Source organism: Castor canadensis, chromosome 19, assembly GCF_047511655.1.
Source record: "Castor canadensis chromosome 19, mCasCan1.hap1v2, whole genome shotgun sequence".
Lineage (NCBI taxonomy): Eukaryota > Metazoa > Chordata > Mammalia > Rodentia > Castoridae > Castor > Castor canadensis.
Genome location: NC_133404.1, coordinates 38,784,695 through 38,806,684, shown reverse-complemented (window position 1 = coordinate 38,806,684; position 21,990 = coordinate 38,784,695). Strand labels below are relative to the sequence as shown.

Below are 21,990 nucleotides of genomic sequence, written 5' to 3'. Positions count from 1 at the left end.
GTATAGCTATCCTTATCTCAACTAGCAAAAACCCTGGGTCCTTCCTATTATTGCTTATACTCTCTCTTCAACAAAATTAGAGATAAGGGCAAAATAGTTTCTGCCTGGTAGCGAGGGGGTGGGGGAGAGAGGGAGGGGGCAGGGCAGGTAAGGGAGGGGGTGGGGGGAAGGGAGGAGGAGTGACCCAAACATTGTATGCACATATGAATAAAAGAAAAAATAATAATCCTAGTTACTTGGGAGACTGAGATCAGGAGGATCATAGTTCAAAGCCAGCCTGAGCAAAAAGTTTGCAAGACTCTGTTTCCAAAATAACCACAGTAAAATGGACTAGAGGTGAGGTTCAAGTCATACATTGCCAGCTTTGCAAGTATAAAGAGAAGGAAGAAGAGGAAAGGAAGGGAAAGGGGAAGGAGAAGGAGGAAGAGGAGAAGGAAGTTACATACACACTATACAATATGATGCTATTGCACATCAGGCACTGGATAAATAGACATCCTGTGCTTATTTTCAACTGTCGTCAAAATCAGCAAGCCACAGTGCTCAGAAATCCTTTCCAGTTGGCTTCCCAGTAGGTTCTGCCAATAAGAGGTACTAGAGAAAGAAGGAAAGAGGGAAGAAAAAGAAAGGACACCTCTTTGTTCCCATTTTTAATACATACAGCTGGAGTGTCTTCAAGTAAGTAGCTCAATCTTTGTTTCTTTTTAGGGGTGGGTGCAGTAATTTGGGTTGAACTTGGGGCCTTGAACTTATTAGCCAAGCACACTGCTATTTAAGCCTCACACACCCTCAACTGTTGTGCTTTGGTTTCTTTTTCTTTTTCTTTTTCTTTATTTATTTTTCTTTTATTCATATGTGCATACAATGTTTAGGTCATTTCCCCCCCCTCCTCCCTGCCCCCTTTACCCTCCCACTCCCTCCCTCTCCCCACCCACCCCCTCGCTACCAGGCAGAAACTATTTTGCCCTTATTTCTAATTTTGTTGTAGAGAGAGTATAAGCAATAATAGGAAGGGACAAGGGCTTTTGCTTGTTGAGATAAGGATAGCTATACAGGGAGTTGACTTGCATTGCTTTCCTGCGCATGTGTGTTATCTTCTAAATTAGTTCTTCTCAAACTAACCTTTTCTCTAGTTCCTGGTCCCCTTCTCCTATTGGCCTCTGTCACTTTAAAGTTTCTGCATTAGTTTCTCTGCATTGAGGGCAACAAATGCTAGCTAGTTTTTGAGGTGTCTTACCTATCTTCATACCTCCCTTGTGTGCTTTCGCTTTATCATATGATCAAAGTCCAATCCCCTTGTAGTGTTTGCCCTTGATCTAATGTCCACATATGAGGGAGAACATACGATTTTTGGTCTTTTGGGTCAGGGTAACCTCACTCAGAATGATATTCTCCAATTCCATCCATTTACCAGCGAATGATAGCATTTCGTTCTTCTTCATGGCTGCATAAAATTCCATTGTGTATAGATACCACATTTTCTTAATCCATTCATCAGTGGTGGGGCATCTTGGCTGTTTCCATAACTTGGCTATTGTGAATAGTGCTGCAATAAACATGGGTGTGCAGGTGCCTCTGGAGTAACAGTCTTTTGGGTATATCCCTAAGAGTGGTATTGCTGGATCATATGGTAGATCTATGTTTAGATTTTTAAGAAGCCTCCAAATTTTTTTCCAGAGTGGTTGTACTAGTTTACATTCCCACCAACAGTGTAAGAGGGTTCCTTTTTCCCCACATCTTCACCAGCACCTGTTGTTAGTGGTGTTGCTAATGATGGCTGTTCTAACAGGGGTGAGGTGGAATCTTAGTGTGGTTTTAATTTGCATTTCCTTTATTGCTAGAGATGGTAAGCATTTTTTCATGTGTTTTTTGGCCATTTGAATTTCTTCTTTTGAGAGAGTTCTGTTTAGTTCACTTGCCCATTTCTTTATTGGTTCATTAATTTTGGAAGAATTTAGTTTTTTCAGTTCTCTATATATTCTGGTTATCAGTCCTTTGATGTGTTGCTGGCAAATATTTTTTCCCACTCTGTGGGTGGGCTCTTCAGTTTAGAGACCATTTCTTTTGTTGAGCAGAGGCTTTTTAGTTTTATGAAGTCCCATTTATCTATGCTATTTCTGAGTTGCTGGGGTTCCATTGTGAAAGTCTTTGCCTATACCTATTAGTTCCAAAGTATTTCCTATTCTTTCCTGTACCAGCTTTAGAGTTTGGGGTTTATTTTTCAAGTAATGTCTCATGTTTTTGCCTGGCCAGTCTCCTGAGTAGCTGAGATTGCTGGTGTGTACCACCATACCCAGCCCTCAATCTGTGCTTCTTAAGCACTCACATCACTAGCTTGCTGCACTCTCTCAAAGGAACCAGCAGCAGAAAGGACCAAATGCCCCCCCTTGCCTTTTGGATACAGGCCACTCTAGATTCGTTGACCTCCTGGTTGTGCCTCCTTGTCCATTGAAGCCCCACACAGGTCAATCATCTTTTTCAGCGTTCCAAACACCAGCCTCATGGATTATATCAAGACCCTAAGTTGTGGTGACTCTGCCTATCCCCTTCCTTATAGGCAGAAGCCACCTCTTCAGTTCTTAAGCTCTTGGTTACTTTTACTACCTGTGCCATACAACTCTTGTGCTAGCGCTCATCTTTTGAAACATCTAGTATCTTAAATATAGCATTTTTATCAATAGGAATCAATAAAGCATTTAAAATTTTTTAATGTGCCAATTTTCCTGAGCACAACTCTTAGAACATCTTAGCAATTGTACTTATTATTCACTGTTCTCTTAGGAATTTCACTAAGTACCATTGCCACTTTTCCCCTTCACCAATCTTGGGCAGAGATGCTTTCTTTAAATCTCAATAGAGTATCTGAAACCAGACTGAATGGCGTATGACCACTTAACGGAAGAATAAATGATATAACAGAAGATAACTACTTGAAGAAAATTTAAAACTGATTATCATTAGAGCTGCTCTCATTCTCAAGTGGCCAGTTAAGGGACTGCCTCTTCAGGCCTCTTCCACATGGCATATGCCATCTTCCCTAGACCAGAGTCCTCCCAATTTAAACCTTCAGCAAATCCCCTCTTTCCCTAAAGAGCCCCTTTTTAAGGCGTCTTTTCCAGTTTCCAGATTATCCCCATTCAGGATGATTGACAATAGGAATGACCAATCCACTCAATGACTACACACTGCTCCCCACCCACAGTGAAGTCTTTATGGGTACTAGCACCATGTGTCACAGTGCAAATAGCAAGTACGGTCGTTGCCATGATCTATAAATTCAGCATCACATGTCCTGGGTTATTTGCATGATCCCAAGTAGGCAGGGAGACAGCCCAAAGTACAGTGGAAATTGAATTTCTCACCAGTTACCATTGTTCAAATAAAATGACACTTATTAATCATTCCAATGTTTATTTAAGTGCAACTGGTCTGTGTAATCCAAAAGTTTAACATTGAAGGGGCTTTAAATAGAGTAAAATGCAGAGATGAAGTAATAATAGTAAGGAGACATATCCCAGTCCAAAGATGAAATAAGTCAATTGGGACAATCTAAACTCTCCGGGATCCTAAAGAATTGAGTGAAAGTATACCACAAAATGACCCATGAAAGAGGAGACCTAGAGCAATAAATAGTCAAAGTCAAGTGGGAGGTGTTTATAGAAAAGCTGGCATGGAGATGTGAGTGGGTCTGAGTACACATGTACACACATGCTTACACACACACTCATGTGCATCATGTTTAATTACCTAGACCATTTCTCACGCCATTCCTGCCTTGAACAAAGTATAAGAACTTGAGTGACTTAGTTTACCTCTTTGGTCTGTTCATCACTTGAAGGACTCCATAAAATGCAAGAACCCTCTGAGGTAGAACATTTAAAAATTTTATTCTAATTTCCTTAAATCTCAACAGCAGAGATGTGCAAGAGGTCTAGCTGGGTCTGTAACACCAGAAGCTTAAACTGCTCTGAGGACTTGAAGTTTATCTTACCTAGAAATTGCGTAGAAGATCTACATTTGCTGGACCATACTGACAATTAATTAATTAAGACACTACATGTAAAAGAATTAGATTACTTCTTGGACCAAAAACATGCTTCGTATTTTTTCTAGGTAAAGTCTGTAAGTGCTCTTGCAGTAAAGCCTTCAAAACACACAGAAGAGTGAAAGACCACTGGAACCAACCTTAAATGTTCCCAGATTGTTAAGGTTGTGGAGATTTTTTATGTGATTTTTACAGCTTGATTTGTTCCCTCTAGTACATCCAGTTATTACTTCTTAAAACCATGTTGTCTTTACTTGTGGTATGTCCTTTGCTCTTTATTGTTGTTTGTGTCTGTTCCATAAATGCCTTGGAAGAAGATAATCATGTTTGTAGAGTTGTATATACTCTAAGAATCAATATGATCTGATTCTCCTGTGAATAAAATGTTAGGCTATGTGTTGACTTTGTAAAAAAAAAATTATGTTGTCATTATCACACAATGACCAAAATTTTTAAAATGGGAATTGCATTGACTTCTTCCCCTCTTGCACCCTGTCCCCATTCATACATCATCTCTACTTTAAAAGCAGCTCAGAAATTATCTGCCATCTCTTTCCCCCCACTATAATCAAGCCACCAATATCGCTACTGTTCTAACATGATTTGTCGACTCCCCATTCTGTTTCACCTGGGCAAGAATTATAAAAGTCAAGGAACCCCTACCTTGGTTCTCCTCATTTGCTTATATCTCAGCTCAATTCAGGACAAACTATAAGGCCAGAAATAGGGCAAATTATTTCTTTTGGAATAACATAATCATCCTTCTTTGTATTTTGTTTTCCTGTTAAAACTTGTGTTGCTAAGAGATTCATGATTTGGCAAGACTCACTATATTTTTTTTACTAGAAAATCCTGGCTATTTCTCCCTGACCATTGTTTTCAAAACCTCCAAGCCATCCTCAGAGGCTCCATCACCCTCACCACAAAAGGAAACTAGTTGACTTTTATGTTTTCCTTAAAGCTCAATGGAGAGCCATAACTGGTAATGAAAAAAAAAGCTTAGTCTATTCGGGTAAGTGCCAAGTTCAGGTTAAGGTTCTCTAATCTTTATGCAAGACTGTCTCTTTGCTGGTCAGAGGACACATAGGGAAATTCTGTCCCTTTTAGGAAGGCTGTTAATAAGAGGTATACAGAGAAGAATCAGTGAAGTTGAGACCATTAGAAATAGTATTCCATAAATAATGTTTAAGTGAACTGTATCAAGCTTGGAAAGGACTTCCCATGTACAAGGGAAGTTTGACTTTAGCTATGGATTGCCTCAAGGGAAGACTGCCTACAATGGGTGAAGCTCATAGGCCAAAGATCAGAATCCCAGCACTGTGGCTCAAGCCTGTAATCCTAGTTCCTTGGAAGGTTGAAATAAGGAGGATCACAGTCGAGGCTAGCTCAAGCATAAAGTTCATAAGACTCCATCTCAACCAATGGCAGGGCATGTGGTATATGCCTGTCATCCTCAGCTACATGGAAGAGTTAGTTCAGGCTAGCCAGGCCATAAAGTGAGACCCTATCTCAAAAAACAACCAATGCAAAGAAGACTAGGTGTATGGCTCAAGTGGTACCATGCCTGCCTAGCAAATAAGAGGCCCTGAGTTAAAAAAAAAAAGAAGTAAAACACAAACACAGCTAATTATACACAATGGAGGAGACATGACCTGAAATGGAATGTCAGTCACAGAAAAACATAAAGCATATGTTCCCTGTGTTCTAAGAAGGACTCAGGAGCTGAAATTTTTAAGCCTTTCGTTGTGAGATGTCATGTATCCACAGCAGTCTGAGTCTTTCATAATATTCTATGACCTATGGGTTTTCCTATCAGTGGAAAAACACTATGATTTCCAAATCCCTTTTAGCCAAAAGTGTTTGGATGATTCAAGTGAGCTACAAAGTGCCTTCAGGTCCATGATGAAAGATGCTCTGTAAATGAAAAGGGTAATTTGAGTCATAATAAATAATAGTAATGATGATGAATGCCACTGTCACAGAGAAGAAGCTGGCCTGCCATTTGGGAGCACAAAGCAACCAGCTGTGAGCTGGAAATAACATGTGTCCTAGCCAAGAAGGTCCCCAGTGACAGAGACCACATTAACCTTTAAACCAAAGACCTGAAGCCAGCCTCTGATTTGGGGGTATGAGCACTGGAAATGGAGGAAACTTCAATACTTAATCCCTGAGCTAGAATACTGCCTTGGGCTTATACGACCTTTTCCCGGAAAGGTCATCTGAGAGCACACTTTCTTCTAACAGAGGAAAAAACTGAGTAGGTCAGAGAACAGACAGATTTCCAAGTCAGAGTTAGGATTCCAAGTCCATTGCCCTGCCCATTCTCTTTTAGATCCCAGAGAATTCCATGGAAGGAGAGACTTCAGAAAAGAGGTAACAAGGATGTTGAAATGGGATCATTTCCCTAAAGACACCTTGCTTAGTTGTTTTCCATCCATTTAGGCTGAGAAAGCTTACTAGTAAAATCCTTGGCCAGTCAAGCAGAGAGAAGTTAATCTCTCATGTCTCAGTGCTATTCATAGGAGTTAAAGGTAAACACTGCAGAGCTAGATGAGTTCTGAATGACCAGAGAGGACACTGTTCTAAGGTCTTGCCCAGTCCATGAGTCTAGAAGTCTCAAGGGCCTGTAATGAGGCTCACTGGTGAAGGATTTGACCTCTGAGTGCTTACAAGTGCTCAAAAACCAACAGTCACCATAGAGAAAGAACAGGGACCCCACTCTACCCCAGAGTCATCCATCAAACAAGTTCCACGTACAAAAAGAAAACAGAAAAAGAAAAGAAAAGACAAATGGGAGCTGCTAAGGAACCTGACCTGTTAAGAACAGATAGGTCTCCCATACAAGTACTGTGCTGAGTGAGATAAACCAAGATCACATGCTCTCACTCTTTTGTGCAACTTAGAGTTAAAACGATGATGATGGTGACAATTATGACAACAATGACGATGATGGGACTTGAATATGAAAGGGGGATGGCCTGAGGGGATCAATGGGAAGGGAAAAGGAAAGGATAGTGAGGGGGGAAGAGGATTAAAGTACCCTACATGTGTGTGTGCAAAGGCAGCATAACGAAACCCACCAAACACTGTTTGAAAAGCGGGGAGGAAGGAAGAGTAGAAATATAAGGAAGGAGTAAACTTACTCAAACCCATTCACAGTACAGACTTACAATACCCTCGAAAGATCATAAAACTAGTTTGAAAAAGAACAGATCAGTGCCTTACTTTTCTTTCATTTTTGGTAACTTATAATTTCATTATTCTAGTCTGTGGCTTTGGTATGCATTTGGCATGGTTTTACCTGTTTCATCACTGGTAATTTATATTGTTGCTCTCGTTATATTTTATCAATTTTATCTTCTTAACCTTTTTAACTTATCCATCTTCATTTTAGGCTGATCTCTTGAAATTAGTCTATTCTGAGCTACTTAACATTTTTTTCTTTGTTAAAGAAATTATTTTATGTCTTAAAGCACTTTCTAAAGTCATCTTATTTCTGTTTTTGTCTTCTTATTCTTATTTTTATAATATTTATTTTATCTCTTCTGTTTGATCATTTAGCTATTGCTCTATTTTCTGTATTTTAAACTTGAGTTTTTGTTTCCTTACTAATGATATTTTGAATTGCTAAACACACTTTTTTTCATGTCTAGCTTTTTAAATTTACCTTTTCTTTTAATACTTTCTATTTATCTTATATCTTGTTTTTCCATGGGACAAAATGTTCGTTCTTATAATAAAAAGAATCCATCACCATAGGAAAGAGCTTGGCTCATTGTCTCCAAAGTTTGAAACAGATATTTGTGAATGTGAATCCTGCCACACCCACCCTCTGGCCATGTGACCTCAGCGGCCTCATCTGGGCCTTACCTCACAAACCCAGAATGTCTTTCCAGCAGTCATCTTTCCATGACATACCCCCAAAGGCATGCAGAGGATGTGTAAGGAGAAGAAAGACTACAACCTTCTCTTCAGCCAACTTCCCATTTAGCTAAAGTGACAGCCTTGTGTTAGCTGCATCTAGAATCCAGTAAAATATAATTGTCAATAAAGATTTCTCTGCAGTAAACACTAACTAATAAGCAAATGAAAGCATCGGTCTTACCTTTGAAGAAATCACAAATTGAGCTTGGAATTTGCCATTAACCTACCATGTGACTCAGGCCAACCATTTTATTTACCATTAACACCAATGTCCTCCCTTTTGAAAGAGGAGTGCTGGGCTAGATCATTTCCTCTGACATTAACTGCCTATGATTTTATACCTTTCTTTTCAAATAAACATGATGAGACTGGCATAAATGTGTGTGCAGATACATTGTTATTTGTGCCAGTCAACAGAGCTCAGGGAATTTATTCCTGCCATAATATCAAGACCTCTCCAAACACAGTCCTGGGATGAGACAGCAGTGTGTTACCGTGGGGTCAGGACAGGTTCGTGACATACTTGCCATTGATGACACCATCTGGGTTAAGCATAGGGATGATCTTGAAAATGAAGGTTTCCCTCAGGAGTCTTGCCACAGGGTCACTGCTGACCAGGAACTCCAAGGTCCCCTTCATCACCCAACTGGCATTGCTTTCTCCTGGGTGAACTCGGGCAGTGATTACGTGATAAGGACGATGTCCTGCAGAAAAGGAGACACAAGAAAATAGAGCCTAAATATGCTATTTCCTTCAAGATAGTTACTAGGGTATCAGAATTACAGCTGACACGCATGAGGTTTGAAATAGGTTAATTGTTTCAAATACATATCTGATCTATAGTTACCCATTTTCCATCTGCCTCCATGGTTTGTAGGACTCAAGAGAATATAAAGTTAGTGGCATGAAAAGAAGCCAGGAAGCAGATTTTAAGCCAATTAACTCTCCTGAGTCCATTTCATAGATCTGAGACTGAATCTTGTCTTTATCATTTGCTAACTGTAAGATTTTAGGCAAATGATTTGTTTTCTCTGAGGCTATTTCCTCATCTATAAAATACAGACAGTAATAGTAACCTCAGATGGTTGCTAGAAAACAAAAATGATTTAAACACAAATTGTGTACAGGACAAACAAAACTCAGTTGGGTGTGGTGGAGCATGCCTGTGCTCCTAGCTACTTGAGACAGGAGGATCACAAGTTCAAGGACAACAGAGGCAAAATTAGCAAGATCCTACCTCAAAAACAAACAAACAAAAAAGGGTTGGGTGCATGGCTCAAGTGGTAGGGTGCTTGCCTAGCACATGAGATCCTAGATTCATTCCCCAGTCTGAAAAAAGAAGACAAAAGTCTGTGCCAGCTAGTCATTGGATAGAGATTAATATCTGAAATATATAAAGAACTCAAAAAATTAAGCACCAAAAGAACAAATAAGATGATGGACAAATGAATTGAATAGATAGCTCTCAAAAGAAGAGATTCAAATAGCCAATAGATACCTAACAAAATGTCTAACATCTTTAGCCATCAAGGAAATGTGAATCAAAACTTCATTGAGATTCCATCTCATCCCAGTGGGAATGGCTACCATCAAGGAAACAAAACAAAACTTCAAGAACAGCAACAAAAAACACTGGAGAGGCTACACTGTTACTGTTGGTGAGAATATAAATTAGTGCAGCCAAATGTGGAAATCAGCATGGAGGTTCCTAAAACAACTAAAAATGGAATTACCATATGATCCAGCTACACCACTCCTGGGTATACACCTAAGAGAATCAAAGTCAGAAAGATCAAAAAGTTACCCACTCTGTGTCTTCTAGATTTCTTCCACCAGCCATTAATTCCTGAGGTCTAGATTCAAGGGGTTAGGTCAATGAATTCTTTTTCCTGATATAGCATCTGCTTATGTAGTCCAGGCTGACCTTGAACTCTTGATCCTTCTGCCTTAGCTTCTAAGTGGTAAGATTATAAGCATACGCTACCCATCATGCCTGGCTCAATAAATGCATTTTTACTGACTACAGTGTGCTTCAGCTCCTTGTAGGTCATCTATACATTAGAGATAATATTGTTATACTTTTCCTTAAGCAGGTGTCTTGAATGTATTCCAGGATCTTCAGGAGGCACTGGGTAGAAAAAGTCGAATAAATTATAGTGATTGTTCTCTAAGAGGCCTTATCATTTGTCAGCAGAGACAAATATGCAAGCAAATAATGACAAGTGAGCTAACAGAGGTGTACAAAAAGCACCAAAAATAGATCTGACTGAGAAAGGTAAGGACATTTCCAGATATGTAATGGTATTTTGACTGGGTCTTGCAAAATAAGTATCATCTTACCAGAGAGAGAAGGTGAAAAGGATGTTCTAAGCAGAGAAAAAGGCACACACACAAAAACACAGAGGAGAGAAGGTTGATGTACTCAAAAATGAAGAGAAATTATGTGTGTCTTAAGCAAAAGACCAGAAGTGGTAGAACATGAATCTAGAAAAGTGGACTGGTGTCACACTGGGGAGATCCCTCCTTATATAGTTTGGGTAGAGAATTGAACTTTTCCTGTAGGTCAGAGGTTCTCAACACTGAAGCCAGCAAGTCACTGGTATTCTGTGATCAGTAATGGGGTCCATTGCAAAGTCATCAGTGACCAAGGAGAGTGGATATGGCTCTTATGATATTGCATATGGCACAAACCGAGGGATGCCTGCCCATCACCCTTTCTCCCCTACTTTCTACTCCAGCCCTGATTTGGGAGTGAGGCAGGAATTTACTCCAATTTAAATGCTTAGGTTCATGGATCATCTTGTAGGTAGGCATTACCACGCAACATTGCTGTAGCCAATGAGATGTAAATGCTAGCAGGGATGAGTCTTTTCGGAAAGACGAAGAAAGGGGACAGTTTCATTGGCAAATGTCCATTTCTTTCTTTAATCTCGTCCTTGATCATTCTTCTTCCTGCCTTGCTCATAGATCTAATATCTTCAGGTAAGGAAGCCAACTTGAGTATCACAGCTACATACTAAATATGGTGAGATAAATGTAGAGTGAGGGTTCTTGATAAACTCATTAAGTAGCTATATATACCTTCACTGGCTTTTTCAATGCTTCTGGATATTTTGGAACAGTAAACTGCTATTTTGTTGGCCATTGCAATGATTTCTGTCTTACCTGCTATTAAACTCTAGTCTACATGTGAAGACAAGATCAGGTATAAAATCATATTATATTTTGAATGGCATGCATTCAGATGTGGTTTATAAAGTGGGGAGAACAGCATTAGTTGTAGTGAGAACAATATTATATTTGACATGTAGTTTCCAGAAAAAAACAGTTGAAAATCACTAGTTTAATAAAATGGGAGCCACCCCAGTCAAACACTGGTGGCTCACGCCTGTAATTCTAGCTACTTGGGAGACTGAGATTAGGAGAATTGTGGTTCGAGGCCAGCCCAGGAAACTTGCTCATAACACCATCTCCAAAATAACCAGAGCAAAAATGAACTGGAGGTGTGGATCATGCAGAAGAGTACTTGCTTCACAAGTACAAAGCCCTGAGTTCAAACTCCAGCCCCACCAAAGACAGAGAGAGAGAAAGAGCGAAAGAGAGTCAATGATGGGTTTTTCATCAGGAGAAAGACATGCTAAAGACTGTAGTTTAGAAAAATAATTCTGACATTATTATAGATAATGCATTTGTCTAACCAGAGAGAGACAGTTTACCAGAGTGCATTACAGAAGAATTATAGATGCACATTTTCAGGACTCACAATCTACCCCCCCCCCATTTACTACCTGAGATGAAATGTAAATTCATCTGAAGAAATTGAATACTGGATTTTGACTTAGTCTGTCTAGAGGACAATAGCAGAACATCATAGACTGAGAGGCTTATAAACAATAGAAATGTATTTATCACAGTTTTGGAGGCAGGAAATCTATGATTGAGATGCTGAGAGATTTTGTGTCTTGGTGAGAGCCTGCTTCTTGGTTTCTCAATGGCTGTGTCCTCACATGGCAGAAGCGACAGGGAGGTCCCAGGGTTTCTTTTATAAGGGCACTAACATCATTCATGAGGGCCCTACCCCCATGTCATACTCACTTTCCAAAGGGTGGACCTTATAAGTCCATCACTTTAAGGGTTGGAATTTTAACGTGACCAGACTAGCTCAGTCAGTGAAATGCAAGACTCTTAGAATTTCAACATGTAAATTTGGGGGACACAAGTATTCAGTCCATAGCACATTGTGTGTTCTTCATAGTAACTCACTAACTGAAACTTTATAAATAACCCTATTGGAGTAGGGAAGATACACAGTGAACTAGCTAAGCACAATTGAAATCAACTGGAGGTCAGCTTTCATGCTATGTCATTTGTTTGCAGTCACTTTCACTCCCTCCAAAGCAGGCTGTGTTGGCATCCAATAAAAGGCTTGTTGAGGAATAAAGAGGCTTGATGAATATGTACCCAATCAGTAGCTTATTTTCAGTTCTATAATTCCATATCACTCTCTTTGTGCTTTTTGAACTAGGTTCATTTGCAATGTATTAGATAACAATAGTAAGTGTAACTAGCCCAGTAAGAGGAAACAAAAAATAGCTTAAGCGCTTTTAAATTTTTGACACCAACTGAACACTTTCATTGTCTGGGCCAGTTGGCTTCTATCGCCTTATATAACCACTATAATGCAGAGCATCAGTCAATAAGCCAAATGCAAGCTCTTGCAGAGAGACCCCAGCATTGTGCTGCTTTCCTTGGAGAGTCAGGTTGATAATCTGCTGTACTGTAATACAGCACAAGACCTAGCAGGCTATTTTAGCATCCTGACAAAACAAATGAGGGAAAACTGTGGCTCTAATGAAGACATAAGCAGCATTTCAGCCTTTTCTAGCTGGTTTTCCTCTTTTCCCCTCTGTGATTTAAGACAATTTTGCAGTCATATTGGTAAGTTAAACTTATGGGACCATTCAGTTGTAGCAGCAAATGGTACTCCAGAGAACCTATAATAGATAACAGCTGTAGACAGTATGCAACACACAGATACCATGTGCTTTCTTCTTGTAATTGACAAATTCCATCTTAGTAAATCATCTCAGCTTAGGGTTGGGCAAAAGGTGTCAGGTACTTGCATTGTTTTTTCTCTGTAATTCCTAAAATCTGTTCAGCCTATGAAGGACCATGTTTTGGCCATCTTCTAATTAAAAAGTTACATATTGAATTTAAGTCAGTGGTAACATCTTAAAGAGAAACTAGGATCAAGTGGGAAATTGAATAATGTCTAAGATATATCAAGCTATAGGCCAGTGAAAAGTTGAGTGGAAACTGAAGACAGATGTGATGATAAGCATGTTATATCAACATACATTCATTTCTCCCTTCTTTCTTTCAACAATATATATTAAGTTTCTACTTAATATATATCAGAAATACTGATCTTCTCCCTTGGGGAACTAATAATTGTCTGGTAGAAAAGACAGGCACATGGATAATTAGCATGCAATGAGATCAGAGACATTTGTCAAGACAGTTTCAAAGCACAGTGGAATGCTCATTATGACATTATTTATACTAATGCAAACAGCTGAAATGACTTAAAAGTACATCTACAGGAAACTAGTTAAGGAATTGATACATAGAACAGAATATTATCGAGCCATTAAAAATGACATGACTTTTTCTGTTGACACACTATCTGAGACAAGATAGTGAATAAAAAAACATGAAAGAGTTACAACAGAGAAGGATTCCATCTGTTTGTAATTATAACATTTATTTAAAGACAAAGAAATACATCTGCATTGAAGGTCCTTTGGGTAATTTTTATGTCTTTTTACCTTACTTACATTGTTTGGCTGTTTAGAAAATAATGTATGTCAATTTTTATAAAGGCAAAATATTTTCAAATAGCAGGGCACCACAGAAGAGGAAACGAAGCACCACAGAAAGTGAGGCACCACAGAAGAGGAAGTGGAGCACCACAGAAGAGGAAGTAGGGCACCACAGAAGAGGAAGTGGAGCACCACAGAAGAGGAAGTAGGGCACCACAGAAGAGGAAGTGGACCACCACAGAAGAGGAAGTAGGGCACCACAGAAGAGGAAGTGGACCACCATAGAAGAGGAAGTGGATTTCACATAGGGTGACATTGGATCTAGCTTACCCAATTTGAGTGTTTACCAGAGGAAGAAAAGAAAGGAAGGAGGTAATGGGAAAATCCTAAGCGATAATATTTGTAAACTACTGAGGTTATAGAGTACACAATCCTGGAGGAAGAAGAATTACATGGACCTGAAGCATTAGCTACACTGAAGGCCAGGGCAGGAGCAAACCTACAGTGTTGAGTCTGCACCTGATTTTGCAGGACTTTGCAGAGAATGCAGGGATTTGGAAACCATCTTTTGAATTATGAAAGCACAATGGAAAAATCATGATGCAAAGGCATGATTGGGACATTTCTGTGACGCTAAAGAGTCAGTAGTGGGGTTAAAATGAGAAGAAATGGCCAGGAGAGCAGAGCAGACTGTGATTGCAAGGTGAAATCAGCTAGCACTAAGTCCCAAAAACTTTGAAGAGAGTATATAGAAACAACCTGACTAAAAGACCATGGGATGAGGAAGGAGATGAGAAAACAAGAATTTAAAGGAAGTACCAGTGAAATAAAATTCTGAGTATACAGTTTGGAATCCAAAGGCCATGTGTTGAAGGTGTGGATACCAGCCTACGGCACTACTGGAACAATGGCGCCTAGAGTTGGACCTGGTAGAAGAAAGCCAGGCCACTGTGGGCATGACCTTGATGGGAATATGAGGACCCCAGCACCTTCCTCTCCATCTCCTCCTGGACAACATGAGATAAGCAGCTTCCTCTGTCACATGTTCCTGCCATGACATGTTGCCTTGCCACAGGCCCAAAAGCCACTGACCATGGAGTGAAACCTCTTAAATGCTGATCCAAAACAAAACAAAACTTTCCTCATTATAAATTGATTATCTCAGGTATTTTGTCACAGTGGTGGAAAGCAGACTAACACACGCACTGAGAAAAGAGAGAATTTTATAAGTGTTACACTATGTCACATTTACGTTTCCCAAAAAGGTAGCAAATGATGCACATTTTATGCTCTCACTTCTCACTTACCAAAATATCTTGGAAAGCTTTCCATATTAACATAAAAAGATTCTCCCCCCTTCCCAATTAAAATTATTGTGGCATCATTTACATAAAATAAATTTTTACCAATTTTAAATAAATTCAATCAATTTTGATGCATGTATACAGTACTATAAATCATCATCGTCCCCAAATTTCCCTCAGTCCCCTTTGTAGGAAGTCCCTTCACTACAACCCTATCCTCTAACAACCACTTATCTGGCTCTTCGTCACTACAGTGTGGTTTGTTTGGGAATTTTTTGACTTTTTTATTAGCATACATTAACAGTAGAAGGGGGTTTCACTGTGCTGATTCCATAGCTGCATACAGTGTACTTTGAACAAGTTCACCCCTCTTTTAAATTTCCATAACCTTCCTCCCTCCTCACCACCTTTTTCAGTGTTTGGTGGGTTTCATTATACTATCTTCATATATATACATGTGAAGGTATATATAAAGTACCCTCTCTCCTTTCCCCCTTCTCCCTCCTGCTGATTCTTACAACCACCACGATTCTCTCTCTACACTCCTGTCCTATTATTACTACCATCATCATCCTCTTTCACAAATAAATGAAAACATGTGATATTTGGCTTTTTGAGCTTGGCGTATCTCACTCAACATGATGATCTCCAGTTCCACCCATTTTCTTGCAAATGACATAATTCCATTCTTCTTTATAATTGAGTAATACTCTATGGTGTATATATACCACATTGTATTTAATCCATCCATCAGTTGATGGTCACCTAGGCTGATTCACAATAGCTTGGCTATTGTGAAGAGTGCTCCTAGAAACATGGGTGTGCAGGTATCTCTCTGGTACATTGATTTAACTCCAGATATATGGCCAAAAGTAGTATGGCAGGCTCAGAAGGCAGGTATATCATTAGGTTTCCTTCTTTTTTCTTTTTGGCAGTAGTGGGGTTTGAACTCAGAGCCTCAGGCTTGTTAGGCAGGCGCTCTTACTATTTGAGCCACTCCACCAACCTAATCTTTAAACTTCTTGGTGAACCTACATACTCTTCTTATCTGGCTTCTTTAACTTAACATAATGCTTTTGAGAGTCATCCATGGTGCTGATGCATCAATGATTTGCTCCTTTTAACTACTGAGTTATATTCCAGTGTATCACACAGCACCAAATTGTGGATATGCCACAGTTCATTCTTTCACTTGAGGACGGACACTTGAGTTATTTCCAGATTATTATAAAGTAGCTGTAATTGTTTGCATGTTAGTCTTTCATTGGGTTGATGGCTAAGAGTAGAATTTCTGCATACTATGATAGGTTGATGTTATGCTAGGTTACTGGGAATTGTTACCAAACTGTTTCCTGAAAAACCTACCATTCTACCCACCCACCAGCATTGTTTGAGAGTTCCAATTGATCTCTGTGTTTAGTTAACCCTTGATATCATCCCCACTTTTGATTTTAGGCATCCTAATGAGGATGTCTACTGATACCTAATTATTGTTTTTACTTAATTTTTCCAAGTGACTAAATAATAATGGGAACCTTTTAATGAGTTCTTTTTGCCACATGCTTATCATCATAAGTGAAGTGGCTGTTCAAATCTTTTGTCCATCTTCAAATTGGGTTGTTTTTCTATTGCTGACTTTGAGGATTTCGTTATATTTTCTAAATATAATTCTTTTATTGTATTTTCATTATATTATTGTTGTACTGCGGGTTCATTGTGACATTTGTAAAAGTTCTTACAATATATCAGAGTTGAATTCACTCCCCCCATCTTTCTCCTTTATCTTCTCCTCCCCCATTCCCGGAATAGTTTCAACAGGTCTCATTTTCCCATTTTCATACATGAGTACACAATATTTCCACCACATTCAGCTTCCTACACCCTTAACAGATAGCAAATTCTTCTCCAGGTCTTTGGCTTGCCTTTTCATTTTCTTGACTGTGCATTTTGAAGCACAAAGAAGGTGTGGGGTTTTTTTTTCATTTTGATAAAGACAAATTTTATCCATTTTTTTCTTTCATGATTTTATGATTGGAATAGTTTTTAAAATCTATCTAACTTAACATGGCCATGATTTTCTTCTACAAGATTTGTAGTCTGTTTTTATGCTTAGGCCTGTTCACATTAGGTCTTACAGATTTTATATAAAGGTATGATGTATGGGTTCAGATCCATATTTCCATTATGATATCCTTCAGGATTTTCTACATATTCAATCTTCTGCAAATAACAACAGTTTCATTTTTTCCTTTCCAAAATTTAAAGCATTTCATTCTTTCTCTTGGATATCAGTGGAAGAGGAGTATTTTAACCCTGGGAGGTATTTGGCAATGTGAGGAGATATTTTTGTTTGTCCCAACCTGGGAGTCAAATGGTACTGTCATCAGAGGCCAATAGAGTCCAGCGATCTACCAAGCATTCTACAATGCATGGGGAGAAGGGAGATCTCCCACACAAAGAATTACTTGGCCCAAATTGTCAAAGTAGTAAGAATGAAAAACCCTGGCCTATTACACTGGCTAGATTCTCCAGTACAATGTTGAATAGAAGTGGTAATGGTGTGTTCCTTCTTGTTGCCATCTTAAAAGGCAGGCTTTCAGCATCTCACTATTAAGGCCTCTGGAGGTACCTTCATCAGATTAAGAAGTTTTGTTCTATGACTCCTGCCTAAGAGGACGGATTTTTTTTCTTCTTTTGAGGTCCTGGGTATCAAACCCAGATCCTTATGAATACTGAGCTGGACCCTTCCCAAGAGATTTAGATTTAAATTATGTCAGATTCTTTTAAGTGATTGCTTTAGCATCTATTGAAACGAAGAATAGGTTTTCTCCTTTGTCTCTTAATGTAGTCAATTAGAATGGTTTATTTTTAACTCTCTTACAGAAAGATTTTAATATCCACAAACGTATCTACCACTCATATGTACGAATTATCACCTTAAAACCATTCTTTTTCACTATATTCCCACCCACTCACCACCTCTCACAAAGATGTTTTACTCTCTCCATTATTTATTCATCATTCACTGATTCTTTTAGCTGTATAGACAGTGTTGTCCTGAAATAAGAACATTTGGATTTTGAAACATTATTCTATGTAATTCTGGATTCAGTTGTTTCCTTAGGATTTTTTGCATTATTATTTCAGGAGAAAGATGGACCTATATATTTTTTTTTTGGAGGGGAGGCATTTTGCTATGTTCTTGTCAGATTTAGGCATCAAAGTTAGGATGGGCTGGAAAGCATTTCCTCTTTTTCTTCTCTGCAGAAGATTTATGAACGTTAAAAAAATTTCTTCCTTAAATGCACAGTAAAAATCTCTCATGAAGTCATCTGGACTGCAATGATGTCAGACGATTTTAATAATAATTTAATTTATAAAAGGACAAATCCAAATTATTTTAAAGCATCTTCAAATTATGTATGAACAATTCCAACTAGATTTTCAGTTTCTTCTTTTGTCAATTTGGCAATCAGATTATTCTATACCTGTACATTTTAATCTATATTTTAAAAGCTGTGGTATAAAGGTTTTTTTAATCCATCTTTATTATATTTAAGAGTATCTGCTGATACTCTTTACTTATTTTGGACATGGGGGAATTTTTTTCTTAATCAGGCTCAAAGTGAGCTTATAATATTATGTCTTTTCTAAGAACCGATTATTTTTAAATAGGTCCCTTTTTCATTGACATCTGTCCCTGGCCTTTAATCGTTCCTTCATTGTGCTTTTTTTGTTGTTGTTGTTGTTTTTAAAGTTTTAACAGTTTCTGCCCTTACAAAAAACCTAAGGTGGAATTTAGATCATTGGCCTGCCATATAATGAAATTCTGTAAACATCATTCATGAGCTTAAAAAATGCTGTTGGGTGTAGTATTCCATACATATCAGTTAGGCCAAGTTGGCTGCTCAGATTTATTTATTCTTGATAGCATCATGTCTGCTTAGTCTACAAATTACTGAGAGTGGTATGGGAAAAATCTCCAAAGATTATTGTGGATTTGTCTACTCTCTTTATAATGTTGTCAATTATTTTAAGGCCGTGTGAATTACATTTCCCTGATGAGCTGAACATTTTATCATTGTGAGATCTATTTCTCCTAAAGCATTTTGCCTTAATGCCTCCTTTGTATTAATAAAGCTGTGCTAGTTTTTCCTTTGGGTTAGTATGTATAATGTATACCACTTATCTCTTTCATTTCAAGCTTTCTATAACTTTTCTACAGGTGTTTATGTCTCAAAGCACCATGTATTAGACATTGTAGCTTTTCCAGCCTGATATTCTTTTCTGTTCTTTCAGTTGGAGCATTTATTCAATTTACATTTGCTGTAATTGATGACATGTAAGTTTAATGCTACTACTTTACCATTAGCTTTCCATTCATCCTAACTATTGTATGATTGATTTTCTTTCCTTTCTTACCATGGTTTGAATTGATTGGGTAGGTTTTCTTTTCCTGTCATTGTTCCTTTGTCTGCTTGATTACCTAGTAGTTATATCTCTTTTTATTCATCTTTAGTTGGTTACCTTAGATATTATAAGGTGCATCTTTAATTTATCATACATATTATATAATAATAATCTATTATATAATCTACTATAATTTCCATTATAAATGTTAGAATCCCCAAGACATTTATATTTATTGTGTTACAAAGTCAATACTAATTGAGATTAAATCACATATTTATCCTTTTAATTATTCTTCACTGCTCACTGCATCCATAAACTGCTATTAGGTTTTGTTTTTGCCTTCTGCCTGAAAACCACTCTACTATTTCTTCCAGTAAGAGTTTGCTGGTACTGAATAATCCCACTTTTGTTTGTCTGAAAAGGAGCTCATTTTATCTTCAGTTTTGAAAAATATTCTTTGTGGGGTATAGAATCACATTGCCCCTGCTGGTGAACTCTGCTTTCAACTCTGGTCCATGTTTCTTCCACTGGGGGTTTGCAAACACTTGACTGCTTTTTAACAGCCCTTGAAAGTCCCTAAAATATGTCTCCTTATTTTGCTAAAATAGGAATGTGTATTTTCATTTTCTCTAGTATGCATTCTTTCTATATATTTTCCAAGAAAGGGAAGAAAGTTTTCATTGAAATTTCCAAGTTCTTACACTTTCTTAATTATTCCCTTCAATGTTTTCTGTTGATTCTCTAACAAATACAAATAACGAAGTATTTCTTTCTCTTCAAAGGTTATATCATTTCTTCCTGGTACATTCCTAAATTCTTAGCCAGAATTTCCTCAATACCTCAAAACCGAAAGAATCTTTAAAGTCTATGCAATGTTATCACAACTGGTGGATAGCTAACAGATTAACAAATAATTCTGGCTAGCTCTGCTGAAATGCATGGGATTATATGTTACCACATTCATGACATTTCTGTAACATCTTACAGCTGAGAAGTTACTTTCACCTACATTATTCCCTTAGTACTTGCAGTAAATCTGTGAAGTCAGCCAGACAAGTATTATCATTCTCTTCTTGTTTACAAAACAAGAAAGGAGGGAAAGCAAGAGAAAAACTTGGGTGTTCTAAACCCAAATCCAATGTTCTTTTCATTTTTATCATGTATAATTCTGTATGTGTATATTTAAGAGGAAGACTGAAATGAATCCTGTTGATGAAACATGACATGTTGAGATAGAAACAAGCACCATATACATTATGAGTCTGGAGACACATTTGAGTTCTGACTCTGCCTCTTACTAATTGGACTGGGAGAAATTAAAATCTTTTGAAATCTCTGTTCCTGACCTACAAGGTGCAGCTCTCTTAGGCCTTTGGAGCACTAAAGTTCATGACTATCAATGGCAACATGAAATATGAGAGATGAGCATTAAATATTTTAGCCAATGCTTTCATCTCTTTTTTAAATCTTTTTCCAACGTACTGATGCAAATCTAATAAGTGGTTAAAAGTCAGGTGGCAGCAGAAAAAGTACAAAGTGCAGGTGATCACTGCTAATAATCTACTTCAGAACAAACAAATACTATTGGGATGGATCTGTCCTCTCCTCCCACCTCTGGGGCACAATTCCTTCCCAGATAAGCAGAGTCTATTTTTCACAAACTTCTGACCTTCACACCATCAGAGTAACAAATTGACCAGCTTGCAGTTTGGAACCTGTTTCCCTCAGTGCTTGTGGTCAAAGCCAAGGTGAAATTCTTGGTTCTTGTCGAATTGTTCATCTTCACCCCATTGTCCTCCAATGGCAAGAAGTGGCCCAGACCTTGTCCCTCCCAGAACTCTGCACTCTGCTTTTCTCCCAAATCCATTACCTCCCGGTGACATGCACCCTGAGGAGCAGTGCCTTATTTTCTGAAGGTTTCCTCAAAGAGGTAGGGGTGGTTCATGCACTTACAGAGGGAAAAGGAGGTTCTCATGCTGCTCACCTCACCAGGAATTCTTTAAGACAGAGCAAGGAAGCCAAGGCTGACCATAGGCCCTTTGTAGCTGATGAGCTGTGAAAACTGATTGAAGGACTTAATTGTCCTATTGACAGCCCATAAATCTTTTTTCTTAGATCTTTTAAACTTCTTCAGAAATAAATACTGCACACAGCAGGGTAGAGAATTTTCAAACAAAGCATGTTTCTCACTATTTCCCAGGATCACCAAGGCCCCACCCTTTATTTCTCCTCTCTCAAATTTAACTTCCTTCCTTCTCCAGATCATAACTGAAACCTCTTCCTTACCATCTGATCCAGCCACAAGGCAGCCCAAGTGACTTAAAAAAAAAGCACTACAAACCCAAACCTGATCGCATCACCCTTCATATGACAAACTGCATTAGAGTCTATATTCCTTATATGGCCTCATTGAAAATTCCCACAGTCTGGTCCCAACCCAAATGTCTAATCTCACTTCTTATCACTTTCAAGCCAAATATTT

General features: G+C 38.3%; 1 protein-coding gene across 3 annotated transcripts in view; it reads right to left on the bottom strand.

Moving 5' to 3' along the window:
* Agbl1 (AGBL carboxypeptidase 1) overlaps positions 1-21,990 on the bottom strand; it is a 780,759-nt gene that overhangs the window by 488,421 nt on the left and 270,348 nt on the right. For all 3 annotated transcript variants that reach the window (XM_074061490.1, XM_074061492.1, XM_074061493.1), the window contains one exon: positions 8,493-8,673. In XM_074061490.1, the coding sequence (XP_073917591.1) occupies positions 8,493-8,673 (181 nt within the window). The remainder of the gene's footprint in view (positions 1-8,492; positions 8,674-21,990) is intronic.